At 39.6% G+C, this 14,046-nt stretch overlaps 1 protein-coding gene across 1 annotated transcript in view; it reads right to left on the bottom strand.

Annotated features, from left to right (window-relative positions):
* Positions 1 to 14,046, bottom strand: part of shank1 (SH3 and multiple ankyrin repeat domains 1) — a 70,121-nt gene that overhangs the window by 23,735 nt on the left and 32,340 nt on the right. Inside the window, exons 4-15 of the mRNA XM_058652928.1 lie at positions 12,427 to 12,498; positions 12,116 to 12,224; positions 10,305 to 10,459; positions 9,391 to 9,558; positions 7,033 to 7,149; positions 6,705 to 6,782; positions 5,745 to 5,811; positions 5,395 to 5,564; positions 4,395 to 4,516; positions 3,619 to 3,767; positions 2,423 to 2,536; positions 591 to 666 (exon numbers count right to left, since the gene is read on the bottom strand). Coding sequence (XP_058508911.1) covers positions 591 to 666; positions 2,423 to 2,536; positions 3,619 to 3,767; positions 4,395 to 4,516; positions 5,395 to 5,564; positions 5,745 to 5,811; positions 6,705 to 6,782; positions 7,033 to 7,149; positions 9,391 to 9,558; positions 10,305 to 10,459; positions 12,116 to 12,224; positions 12,427 to 12,498 — 1,397 coding nt within the window. The remainder of the gene's footprint in view (positions 1 to 590; positions 667 to 2,422; positions 2,537 to 3,618; positions 3,768 to 4,394; positions 4,517 to 5,394; positions 5,565 to 5,744; positions 5,812 to 6,704; positions 6,783 to 7,032; positions 7,150 to 9,390; positions 9,559 to 10,304; positions 10,460 to 12,115; positions 12,225 to 12,426; positions 12,499 to 14,046) is intronic.

Below are 14,046 nucleotides of genomic sequence, written 5' to 3'. Positions count from 1 at the left end.
CCGGAGAACCCGGAGCAAACCCACGCAGACACGAGGAGAACATGCAAACTTGTGTCGTGAACCCGGGTCTTCTTGCTGCAAAGGCAAGAGTGCTTGTAGAAGAGGTTGTTACATTGAATTCTGTGAGATGAGTTACGCTACCATACCGTATGTGCCATACGTTATCATCTAATTTGCAAAATTGACATCACGTTCTGTTGAAAACTGTTTACTTACTCACAGACATCCCTTCAAATGGAGTTTCTTTTGCAACCAGCAGAGTCGCCCCCTGGTGGCTAACTGCTACTTCCTCATTTTCAAAACTGCAAGACACAGTCTATGCACACTACCAGGCAAAGTACGGAAACCCCATCATTTCCTCCATTAACACTGCAGGTGAAGCAATGATGACAAAGTGCTCAACAAGGTCTTGGTGTTCACCACAAACACCTCTTTGGGATCAGTCTGGTCTGGTGTCACCTTACCCTGAATGAACCGTGCCAACTGACATGTGAGCAAGCAGCGGCAATTACTCTCAGACCATGTTCACACCACATACTGTGTCTTTGGATCAAACTGGTGCTGGATTACAGCAGAGAAAAGGCTCTTACCTGGGAGCATCGAAACTGTCATAGGATCCCACTGTGTAATGGCGAAACAGCCTTTTTGCTCGTTCCCCACGGCTCTCTGAAAAAAATATATAAATATATATGTATATATATCACAGCAGCATCAGCACAATGGTACTAGAATTCAGTGAAATTCATAAACCTCACTACTGTCAGTGTAAACCAGGGGTGTCCAAACGTTTTTTTAAGGGGGCAAAATTTGATAATTTGAAGATTCCCAGGGGCCAGTGGTCCCTTCAGACATTTTGTTTAACAATAAAAGTTACATACACTGCACTGTTTTATAATAACCTTATTTTCATTGTCACAATTATAATTGTTAAATGGCAATGTAACTAAATCTAAGCCATACAGGGAGTAAAGGAATGGAAAAAACTAAACAAAAAAAACCCAAATCTGCCTTTCTTTCACATCTGGAATCAGATGACAGTAATATAATATATATAACAGGTACATGACACCAACAGCTATAGGTTAACCTTATTCAAATGTTTAATACAATAAATGCACTGTTTGATAACAGTTTTGCAGTTGGTGAATACATGCATCTGTTTGTCACTGCTGGGATGCTGCAAACCCAGGGTGCAACTCCTGACCAGCTGAGCTAATGGTGTTTAAAATGTGTGTGTATGTGTGTGTGTGTGTGTGATCATATGTAGAAAAATGCCAAAATTCCAGGGATTTTACGTCCCAGTCCATCCCTGACCATAAATAATACATTATAAGGCTGAACCACAGCTGCAGGCTGTATAAAATCTGATCGGGCCGGACTTTGGACACGTCTGGTGTAAACCCATCATCTTTGATCACAGGAACTGCAACATACAGTTCTGTGCAAACGTCTCCACAAGCTTTGCTGTTTTTATGTTTGTCAAACACTGTGATGACCGGCATTTGGATTGGGAGGATGTGAACCTTGGTCTTATATTCTTATATACAAGCTGTCAATGAGTTTAACTCATACATGTGTATTAATGCTCAGGTCTTGAATAGACCTTTTTCACAGCAGATATCTTTCAACATGAAATAGTAGAAACAAACACAGGTTTTACCAGCAACATTAATTAGGGTTTCACTCCAGTTTTAAGAGAGTCAGGGTTGTGCTTTTATTCAAGTGTAAGAATAAGTCACACTAAATACTTGACAATTTAACCTGTAGAAGCTGTGTGTTTGTTTGTTACATTAAAACTGCATACATGTTTACAGTATTTTTAAGTATAATGTGATAGAGATATGATTATAATGTATGGTCATTATAGTGTTGCTTAAACAACAAATATAAGACTTGTGTACAGTACTATAGCTATAATGAATACTACAGAAGTGTATATAAAAACTCAGCATACTGCCTTATGGGGACAAAAATCAATTCCTCATAATGTAAATTACTACATTTTAAGACATGTTCAAGACATGTTTTAAAGTTAGGTTAAGGATCGGATTTAGCCAGTAGTAATTAAGGCTAAAGTTAGAGTAAGTCTCCAGGAAATCAATGTAAGTCAATGCAATGTCATCTGAAGTCCTGGAAACCAGTGTCTGTGTGTGTATTTATAGTTGTTACCCCTTGAGGACCTGTGTCAGGTATAAACTGTGACTTTGTCAGGACTAGTAGTCGTCACCAAATCCTGGTACTAATGAGGCAGAACCTCATTTCTGAGGAACTGAGGAATTTAGGGTTAAGATTTGAATTGTGGTTATGGTCAGGGTAAGGGATAAGGCTTTGTTAAGGCTGTCCAAATGAATGTAGTATCCTAACGGGAATAGCTGAGCAAACCTGTGTGTGTGTGTGTGTGTGTAAGGATGGTGGTGATCACCTGATCGCGCGTCTTGGCTCCGATGCATCACTTCCTCCACACAGTCGGAGGGGAACCAGCCTGTGCGACCTCTGACCGTCCCCTCCCAGTAGCCGCCCTCACCAACACTCAACACTAGAGGGGAGTGGAGAGACAAGCATGTCAGGGGGAAAAAAGCAAACGCACACGCCAAGATACACACAAACACACACACTCACTCACTCACTCAGACAGACGTACAACAGTTAAATGAATACACCAAAAAGGACAATAACATTATACACAGACGGAGAATAAATAATGCAGACACACACACACTGACATGCAAACCTCCTACATACTCACCAAGACATACATACCTGGCGACACCTTAGACTCACTCACAAACACACACATATTCATACCTGCAGACATTGAATACAGACATATATAGAGACCTTACATTCATTATAGGAAATGACATTTGAAGACAGGACTGGACACTGATCTGACGCCATGTAAACACACTTGACACAAGAATACTGTTGATCTGATTAAAGCAGTCATTTGGGGAAATGCACTCATTTCATACTTGTGACTTTCATGTCTGTTACGGGTGAAATTATTTACCATAATCACCATCTGTTCAACTCCGCAACAAAGTGGATTATCCAAACATTTCTCTTCTTCCATGTGTATGTTTTAGTTTCAAGCTTTTTTTACTAACAACTTTCCATATCATGCTTTTTTAAAAATCAGATTTTCTGATGTGGTTTTCTGGTCTGAATGTGTCCCAAAAGACTGAATCTGGCCACTGTCATCAGCCACATGCTCACGTAACCTGTAGAGAAGCTGTTACCACATCTTAAATACAGTGATTTACTTTAGTCAGGTGAGGAGGAATAAAACATCAATGGGGTGTGGAATGGTAACTTGATATTTTCCACTTTTTCCCCACTTAATTTTAAAGTATTTCTCACCTGTGAAACTGTCAAACCCCATGCAGTTAACAGTTAATATATTATGCGATAAGAAATAATTTGTGTGTGTAAAGTGTGTAGTTGTCAAAACCGTCTGGCTGTGTCATGTGGCCATTCATTTAATTTACACAATCCCTTTACAGAGGATACTTATAGCTAATTTGTAACTCACATAAAAGACAAAATGCAGTTTTATGCAGCCAAACAGTAGTACACCTACACAGATTATTGTGATATTGAAACACGTCATAATTTCACCTTTGACCCTGTCTCCTTTATTGAAGCTGATCTCTCGCTCTCCTTGTGCCGAGTGGGCTCGAGTAGCTACAAAGCTTCGTCCTGGGACGGCGCTGTAGAGGCGTCTGCGCTGCCCAGCTGTTTGTATGGTGGTGCTGGTGGGGGCGGGCCTGGGTGGGAGGAGCCAAGAGGTCAAGAAGACAATATAACATGAATAGGAAACATGATAACAAAATAAAAGGCTCCTTCAAACTACATTCATCTACTGTATTACTCATAATTCACCGGTTGAGGTGAAGCTACATTGAACTTACTTCATACATGATTAGGTGGAGAAGTCGATATTATGTATTATATTTTATTAACTGATCAAATGCTTGTAAAATGATCTGCAAAGTGATGAGGCAACACAACATAACTGTCAGATATATAAAGTGGCATAAAAATTAAAGTACATGGAAGTAGTCAAGTGCCTGTAAATTATACTTCTTCTTTTTTTAACCACTAGGGAATATTTTGTGACTCCTCATAGACAAAGAAAGTCTCATGAAACTGTAGTAAAATTCTTTACATTTCAGTAAAGTTTCTACTTTAACACAAACATGGCTAACCTAAAACCAGGTTTAACAGAATAAAATGAGCTGAAAAACATTCAAACACCAAACACTGAACCATTTTTACAGCTCTTGACTTTAAATCATATTTAAAGACCTGTACACATAGAATATTGTCATTATAACTATTCAACACATCATCATCATCATCGTCGGGCAGCACCTGCAGCCTCCACCACTCACCCCTGTCTCCGACTCTGCCTGCTCCGGTCCTCCTTGTCTCCAATTCTCCCCCGGGACGGGGAACGCGTCCTCGCTCCTCTGGGACTGCTGGCGCTTCGCAGGGTGCCAGTATGTTTATAGCCCTGAGAGAGAAACAGAGTTACAGATATTCATATTTTACCGTCTTAAAGGTTATAAATCTAAGTGTGCAAGAGTGAGGATAAAGGAATAAGGATAAGAATGAAGGAGAACTTTGAACTGTGATAAAGCACTTCAAATTTAAAACTGTGATCAAGACATGTGAACTGTCTCTTCTTCCCAGTGGCCATGTCATCATCGCCTTTGATTAACATTTATACCCGTCTGATTGTGTGAGAAAACAACGTGCATTAAACATGATTAATACAATAAACTGCATTTACTCAAGTGATGAAGTTCGTGTCACAGTCACCATGATAAGATATAAATAAGACCAAAAAGAAGCCTGTGACTACAATATTTAGTGAAAAAGCAAGAAACAAGCAGTGTTGCAGTGTTTCATGTTTAATAAATAAAATTGGGTAACACTTTTGATTAGGGAACACATATTCACCATTAATTAGTTGCTTATTAGCATTCAAATTAGTAATATATTGGCTCTTAATGAGTCATTATTAAGTACTTATTAATGACTTATTCTGCATGGACTTATTATACAACCAGTAAGCCATTAACTAAGAGCTTTCCCTCAATAACCTCAGAATTATTGCTTATTAGTAGTAAGTAAGGAAGTTGTTGTATATGAATAACAATCTCAATGTGCTTTGCTTAGTATGGACTTTAAAAGGTGGCCATCGTATCTCATCACAACTTCCTTACTTACTAATCAGAAAACTTTTGATACTAAAGTACAGTAAATGTCTTATACTTTAGAACTTTTACTCAAGTATCCCTTTCAGGTACTTTATACAAGTCTGCCTGTAGGTCTTCATTCAGAAGTACAAAGTCTAATGAGATAATGGACCCACAAACATGGACACACCTGCACAGAGACGATGTTGGTCCCCGGGGCGTTGGGCACTGCCATCCAGTCTGGCAGATTCATGCTGCTGTCGCTGTTGGCCCGCAGGAAGGGATGCGGGTGGGGTATCGTCAGGGTGCGGGTGCTCTCTCGCCTCTGAGGAGCATATTTTGGAGACTCCACAAAGGGAACTTGAAGGCAAAGGTGGGATGAGACAGAGAGAGACAGTGTTATTTTTCCACAGCACTGTGAATGCTCTCATCATATTTCTTTATAATGTTATCCAAACTTAACATGTGTGTCTTCTTTTTTATAGCTCGGTTAACTCAACTGGAACATAACGGAGTGTCAAACAGACCATGACGACTTACCCACATCTGTATCTCTGTGGTTTTTAATAATTTCTCCCAGCTCAAAATGGCCGGACATGACAGCCACCTGACAAAAAAAACACACATATTCACTTTCTTTTTCTACAATTACATAGCAAATGAATACACTAAATGTAAAAAGATGAAGATGAAGATGAAGAATATGACTGTAGCCTGTTTATATTCTTTCTTCAGTATGTTATTTAATTTAGAGCTGCAACTAACAATTATTTTCATAATCGATTAATCTGATGACCGTTTGGTCCATAAAATGTCAGAAAATGTTTTTCAAACCTGGAAACGATGATGTTCTCAAATGTCTTGTTTTGTCCACAAATCAAAATTATTCAGTTTAAATGATTTCTTTGTCATATGAAAATATTCCCATTTAAATCAGAAAATCTGTTTTAATTCTTTATAAAACACAGATTAATCGATTGTCGTAATAGTAGACAATTCATTTGGTAATCAAGGAATTGTTTCAGCCCTATTTATATTATATAGAAGAGATTTGCACTCATTATGGAAAGTCGGAGTCAAAGCCGAAGAGATGTCCAGTTTTCTTTAAAAAGGAAAATAATGTAACATATTTAACATTTTTTCCATTTCTGCACAAATGCTTTTATTATGCAGGTCAGTGCACAATGTTTTCTTCCTGTTGCTCTCTTGTTTTCTCGCTCTCTCTTTAAAAGACACATTCACTCTCTCTCGCACACACACACACACGAACACACACACGAACAGGACGGTCTCAGCTGGCTTCTTCTGCACTAACAGAGATAATACAGATTAAGGGGTCACAAGCGCTCGTGCCACCTGGGACTTGCGTGTGCATAGCAGCACAGTAATGGTTTAAAGTGAAATCAGGCCCTGGCTCTTTCTGAAACATTAACTTAATAAAACACTAAAGCATGCGTCCACCGACACACGTAATTACTCAGTCAGGAACACAACCATTACCTGGAACGGGGTCTGCCCACTGTTATTCTTTGTGTCTTTATTTGCTCCCCTGTAGAGCAGAATTCGTGCACAGCTTTCCTGCAACAGACACCATTATTACAGTAATGTACATTGTTTTCTTCTTAGGGCAGACATGTCATTTATCATTTGGCTTTAAAGAGTATGGTGCCTCTGTGCCACAGTGTTACAGTGTGTGAACATTTGGAAATACGTAGGTGAAGAGGTTGGAGCTGCTGGTGTATTTACACATGGCTTTGATAGGCTTTAAACCTCTTTATTCTGTATGTTGTAACATGTTCTACAGCAAAATCTCATCTCTTGTGTATACCTTGTTGTATAGAGCACAGATGTGCAAGGCAGTGTTTCCAGAGGCATTCTGGGAGGAAGAGTCCGCCCCATAGAAAAGGAGGTGCTCCAGATGCTGCGAGTTGCCGTTCTGACAAGCCTGATGATCGGAGACAGTAAAACAGAGACGACACAAGTGAGGCGAAATAATGACATTATGATCATCATGGTTAGAATCGTTTTTATAATATGGAGACACACAGGAACATTTTGCAGCATCACACACTGGATGTTTACGCATTTCACTGGAGTCAAGGAAATGTGTGACTTAATACATATTTTAAAACCTTAATATAAGTCCAATGCATTTGTGCACTACTCAAACAAAGGGATTTATGTTTTGTGCAGGAGGGACAATCAAGACCCAGCTGTGAGATAAGACAGACTCTAAGATTCAACACTGATCCTGACATGACTAATTGTAACGTAAACTGTTTCATTATCTTTTCTTTATAAACTCAAACTCTGGAACAATACTTCAATGTTCTAATTTTCTCTTTTTATTTGATTTGACAGTTGTCCAGTCATTTTTATTAACATATGTGCAGATGAAGGTTTCTTTTTTTCTTAATTCTTTTAATCTAATTACACTGAATGTCATGGCCACATTATATGCTCATTTCTGACTGACTGGATGATCTACACGGAGATCATCCATAAACACACCTGACATTTCATCCAGGTCAAGAGCTGAACAAGTGACCTCAATCATTGTGTGTGAGGTTCTTGTGCTACATTCTCTGCTGCATCCAAATGCACAAAACGCTGAATGTGATGCTCATCTATCAGATCCCACTCCCTGTTCTGATGTGTCAATCTGTCACTAGTTTCCTCAGATTATGAACAAGTTAATTGTCAAACCAACTCTGAAGTCTGTGACTACATTTAAAAACTGTCATTTGTGTCAAAACACTGGTTTAGTTCATTGTTTCCATTGTTGACTGCTGCGGTGAGATAGTTAGAGTCCTCTTTTTGTTGTATTTAGCTCTAAAAAGCATCTTCAAGAAACATTTGGTTTTATGTTGTTTTTCTCTGTCAAGCTGGGTCATAATAGTGTGATAATAAACGTCTTGGTGTAAGGAAATAAAAGCATCAGAGGACAGTACAGTGTTCACCTAAGTGGGCTGAGCTGATTACATCAGTGTCTGTTAGAAAATAAAGAAAATCTCTTGAGTTCAAATCAGTGGCTTTTTCACTTCAGGGCCTCAGGCAAGAGGATATAATTTTTTATATATAGTAGGGTACAGTAGTTATATAAAACATGTGGTTTGGTGAATCAAAATCAGTTTTAAACACCACCAAACGCACACCAAGAGTATGACGAGAAACGATGAATGAAAGGAGAGATGAACAGAAAGAGGTGGATGAAGTGTGTCTGAGATGAGATGACTGATACCTTTATTATTGTTGTTCTTCCTCCCGGACTCACCACTCCACGTCACAGCTGCAGGATGAGTGGATGAAAGGATGAGAGATGCAGTGTTTCATGGCATGAGTGGTTTGACATAAGCAGACACTGGAACACAGATGTACACTGGTACATTACAAACGACTACGGATACACACACTCTTGTGAAATACAAACAGCAGAAACTACAAACAAAAACAAAAAACAGAGGCAGGAAATCCTGCATCTGTTCCTTTAACTTCCATAATGACAACTCATTTTCAAACATTTTACCTAAATGTCTTGCTTTTGGGTTTAATTAAATGTATAGAGAGTAGATGGAGTTAATCTGTTACTTAATTTAACACAAAACATGACAAAAATCCTGATGATGACAATCTATGGCATAAAAAGATGGACCTGGCCCATGGACCAACTTCATCCTTCAGCCCAAAAAATGATTAAAAGACATTTTTATGAATCTTTTTCAAATAACTACTCGTGGTGACCCAGTGTTTCATTTCTTACTGCTGCGCGTTCATATTAAAAGGTTTGTTTGAAGCAAACTAGGAGGCGCTTGATCTCCTGCTCTCTGTTTTCATCTCCGTGGTGGCTCTTTTTATGAAGGCTCTTCTCATATAATCTGCTCTCTTTGTTACAGGTTATGCCTCATTATAGCTTCTTAAAATTTAAAATGGTAAATGTTATGCACGTTGCATGATACATGTGGGTGAAATAAGAATTAAAGATCCAGTGGAGATTAAAATTAAAAATGTGTGACCTTTCAAAAGCCTGTGCTGAGCAGTGACATACTGTAAATATTCAATGTTGCCTATGTTATAGAAATGAAAATGGCAACACATTAATGGGTCAAAGCACCGTATATATTATACCTACTTATCTATGTAAAACAATAATAGAGATAAACAAATGGACACAAACACGCACACACACCTGATGCGTCTCGTCCCAGCCATTCTCGTCCCTGATGCCCAGCTTGGCGTGGTGATACAGCAGTGTTTCGCAGCAGGAGGTGTCGCCCCCTGTCAGCACAGTGTGGTATAGCGGTGTCAGCCCTCGCCGGTCCTTGTAGTCTGGAGACGCACTCAGAGACAGCAGGACCTGCAAGTGCCGGTACAGACTCAGGTGCATGTGGGTCTCAAAGATGATGGTCTTAGTTTTATTTGGTAAATTTAATGAATAAATTAAAATTCAATGAGCCAAAAAAACAGGAGAGAAACAAATGTTTTCCTACATCAGAAATGTAATATAAGCAGCTGGTTCTCTCCTTTAATTAAAGGTCTAATCTGTAACGGATTTACTAGCAGAAAAGGATATATTGCCTATAAGTATCTATGGTTTGTGCAAAAATTTCAAAATGTTTATGTCAAGGTGCCGTGCATCACAGAATATCTTGTGCCATATTTCTACAGCAGCCCGTCTAGACAAAGACGCGGAGATGCGGAGGTTTACTACACAAACAGAGAAGATGAACGACATCCATTCTGGTATGTGAAGGCCACAGTTCCCTAAGTGTTGTAGTGTGTAGTTCCCTGACATGTGCGGAAAAAGAGGGGGAGGAGTGGAGGAGTCTGGAGTTTGTTACGATCTGCAGTCTCACCATTGGATGCCACTAATATTTACACATTCAACCTTTTAAGAATGGATATAATCCAAAGAAACCTGTGTGTGGATTGTTGAGTGAGAGAGTCTATTGACTGTGTTACCACACAAATGACAATAATACTCAATCAGCTCCATCCATGGCTCATATCCATCTCACACACTCTGGTGTTGGCTGCTTGTTAATCTCAGTGACTTGTGATGGTGAGATTAAAGGAACAATGGTAAAACGTGTGAATGTTTACCAGCAGGGCCGTATGGCGGTGGCCTCGAACAGCTTTGTGTAGCGGCGTGAGTCCGTCTTTGGCGCGGAAGTCAATGTGAGCCCCTCCCTCCACGAGGACCCGGATGGACTCACCTCCGCCTGGTTCACACTGTACCGCCAGGGAGAGAGGAGTCTCTGGAGGACGTGAGCAAACAGAAACACAGTGGCATCATCGTAACATCATTTCACAGTCACAGCTGGATAGTCTGCTCCTCGTATGGTTTTCTAGAGAAACGCAGAATGCGTCAATAAAATAATAATAATATTGTACAGATATATAAATAATAAGTGGTTGGTCTGTACTGAAACCTCCACATCAATCATTATAGGTTTAAAAAGAGAGATAGTTTGGTATCAAGTGCAGGATTTTGTAAAATAATCTGTTAGAAGTTAAAGTTTTACATTAAAAAGGAAATGTTTGTGCTGCTGTTCTTAAAAATATTAACATTTGCCAGAGTTACCTATGAAGTTTACGTGAAAGCAGTTATTTTATCTTTTATCTGAACAAATCAGAATCACATATTAGAGGCTGAACCATGAAATGTTAAGGATTTCAAATTAGCTCAGAGGAAAAAAAAAAATGTTTTTTTAAAAATCAAGAAAAACTGTATATCAGTTAAGGGTGTGGATCTGTGTTCCAGCTGCACAGATTAATTAAAATGATGTCACTTTTTGAACTTGAAATTCTGACTAATAAATAAATGTATTTTCTTGTTTTGATTATAAGGGTATTTGTTTTATAAATCACATGCTGACAGGTAACATAAGTACCTAGGGTAGAGGCACAATAAGCTTTAAGACACCTTTTCAGTCTATTTCCTTGGTGCAGAATGCTGCTATTTCATTTGTAAGAATGTGTGCTTAATATGACAACACAAATGTGCCTGCATTTATTTGTGAATACCTGTGACCTAAACAAACTAAGTAACTAAAAAAAATGAAAACAAAGATTTTTAATTCTCCAGAAGTCATTGAATGCATCACAGCTGGACATAGATTTACTAATCTACAAATCCCATTGCTACTGATTCAGTAACATTGTTCCATCACATCGTTCCAGTTCCAGATAAGACAAAAAGGCTTCAGTCAGATCCAGTGGCTCAATGACAGCAATTAGAAAGTAGTAGGTCTGTGCGCTAACCGCTTCGTGCTAAACGTGTGCTTCACTCCCATGATGACAAGCTGTGTTTATGTTTTGACACTTTGCTCCCAGAGTGTCTGCAGTGACACAGAACAGAACACCCCAAACTGTAACCGAACCATCTGCTGTGGCCCCCTCGGCATCAACGGAATCTGAGAAAAGCCACCAATAATGAGCACAGCACTGGCTGAGATCCCTGACAAAGTGACAGAGAGTGTAAGGCCAACATGCTGCTGAGCTGAGGGCAAAACATGGAGCGGGAGGGAGGGAGGGTTTTGTGGATTGCGGGGAGTATAAAGGTCGAGTTTGCACAGCAGAGGAGCGGAGTCTCAAATACACATTTACACTGTATGTTTGGTGCAGTGTCACTCTTGTCTGACATGGCACCATCGGGAAACAGGACAGCTCAATAAACCAATGGAGAGTCAGTGCGTGTACTATATGGGTCAGGGTCTGTCGACCCAGATAATTTGTTTCCGTTTGTTTATTTCAAGTTCCACATGTGTGGTGGCTTGTTTTTCTCCTGGGTTTAAACCCCAGCGTTTTTATTTTTGTATGGTGGTTTGATCTACCACGTTCTGAGTAATTGAGTAAAATCCGATAACGCGACACAAAGTTAGCATTGTCTCGGGCTCTGCTGCATGTCTTACCACCGGTGTCACTGTCCTGAAAGTTTGGATCGAGGCCCTTGTCTAAGAACTTGACCATCTTGTCCACAGCACTGGTTTGGATGTAATCCATGAATTTCTTCAGGCTGGCCTACATGTGAGGAGAGAAGAGTGCTGCTTTATTGCAGACAAACTGAACCTGAGAAATAAGGGGGAAAAAAAACACTGTACAAGTACAGTATCATGTACTGTACATTACAGTCAGTACAGTCAACCTCACATGTGAATGTGTGAATGAAAACTATGCATACATAAATGCATCTAACATCATATCATGAATATTATCTTCAAACCTTTGTGTGCAGTTTGGCCAGCTGCTTCTCATCCAGATTGGTCTGTTTGTACACCCTGGTCTTGTATCGAAACTAAGAGAAAGAAAAAACAGACGCAGAACGGAAACAAAGAGTTAATCCTAACACAGGAGCGCCTTTGTCCTCAATTCTCTTAGCTTTTGGCCTAGATCCACAAAATGGGGCCTGCAGATTTATTTCACACAGAAGCTTTATCTGGTTTGCTTCACAACCCTGCCCTTTAACTTCAGTGATGACAAAAAATGTGTTGGGGAGGGGGGGTGGGGGTATGGTGTGGTTTTAAAAGCACTTTAAAGGCAGTGTACAGCCTCTACTGAGCTGTAATGTACCATGAAAAGAGGGTGACAGAATATGTCGCCATGAGAACCTGAACACCCATTTTGAAGCCTCAAAACTGAAGTTCAGAGGTAGGCCACATGGCTGCGTAGTGGCTAGCACTGTTGCCTTACAACAACAAGGAGTTTGTGTGGAGTTTGCATGTTTTCCCTGTGTGCACGTGTGTTTTCCCCGGGTACTTCATTTGGACGCTCTTAATCACATGTTAATGTGATGGTTGTTTGTTGTTTGATTGACAGGCGACCTGTCCAGGGTGCACCCCACCTTTCACCCTATGTCAGCTGGGATTGGCTCCAGCTCCCCCTGCAACCCTCATGTGGATAAAGTGGTGAGTGAGTTAGAGAAGTTCAGAGTCATCACCTGTAACCAGGCTCCTTTTGGACAATATCAGCTAAAATTCACACTTGGATTATATGTAAATATGCAATTCTGTGCTATTGAAAACCTGAAACTAGAGCTTGAGACCCTTGACTTCACAGAAATTGTTATACTGGATTCTGTATATCATGCTGTAACAAATGCTGGTTCACACACTCACTTTTGTATTGTGTATGAATCTGTAGGTTGGTGTCTCTTTACCAGACGAGGAAAATGTTGCTTTTTACTATCAATGCCTTGTCCACCAGGTCTACAGCTTGACTTTTCCTAAATGTTCCTAGAATGAAGTCTGAATCTGGTAAAACTGCTTTCTCCTTCTATGCTTCTATTCTATGAATGAGCTGCAAAAACATACTTTCACTACAGACACTGCCTTCAAAGACGTTTTATGGACGGAAAGAATGAAAGAAACATGTTGTTTTAAATCGACTTTTTGAGAGGTTCGGATTAAGGATCTTGTTGGTATGGCCTGTGCACTTAACTTTATTATGTCTCTCTCCTTTAACTATTTTCCCTTAGCTTGTATATTCTGCAGTGAGTTTTATATCTGAAATAGTTTTTGTCTCTGTAACTATTTGTACTATTATCTTGACCAGGACTCCCTGGAAGAAGAGATTCTTGTATCTTAATACTTCCATTCAAATGGCATTCTTTCTGCAACCAGCAGAGTCCCCCCCTAGCTATTCAGTATATTCTTATTTCATGGTCGGCTTTAGGATGAACCTGGAAGCCAACGTCTATGTTTTATACACAGTCTACTGGTGTAACACAGAAACCGGTCTAAGAAGTGTTTTATATCACCTCGCAGGACAAATGAATGAAGTTTCCGTGTGATTCAAACATTAAAATGAAACATTTGTAATGTCCCTCAAACAACATTTACATTTT

Source organism: Solea solea, chromosome 16 (genome assembly GCF_958295425.1).
Source record: "Solea solea chromosome 16, fSolSol10.1, whole genome shotgun sequence".
In the NCBI taxonomy this organism is placed as follows: domain Eukaryota; kingdom Metazoa; phylum Chordata; class Actinopteri; order Pleuronectiformes; family Soleidae; genus Solea; species Solea solea.
Note: the sequence above shows the minus strand (reverse complement) of the source record. Positions and strands in the feature narration are given on the sequence as shown.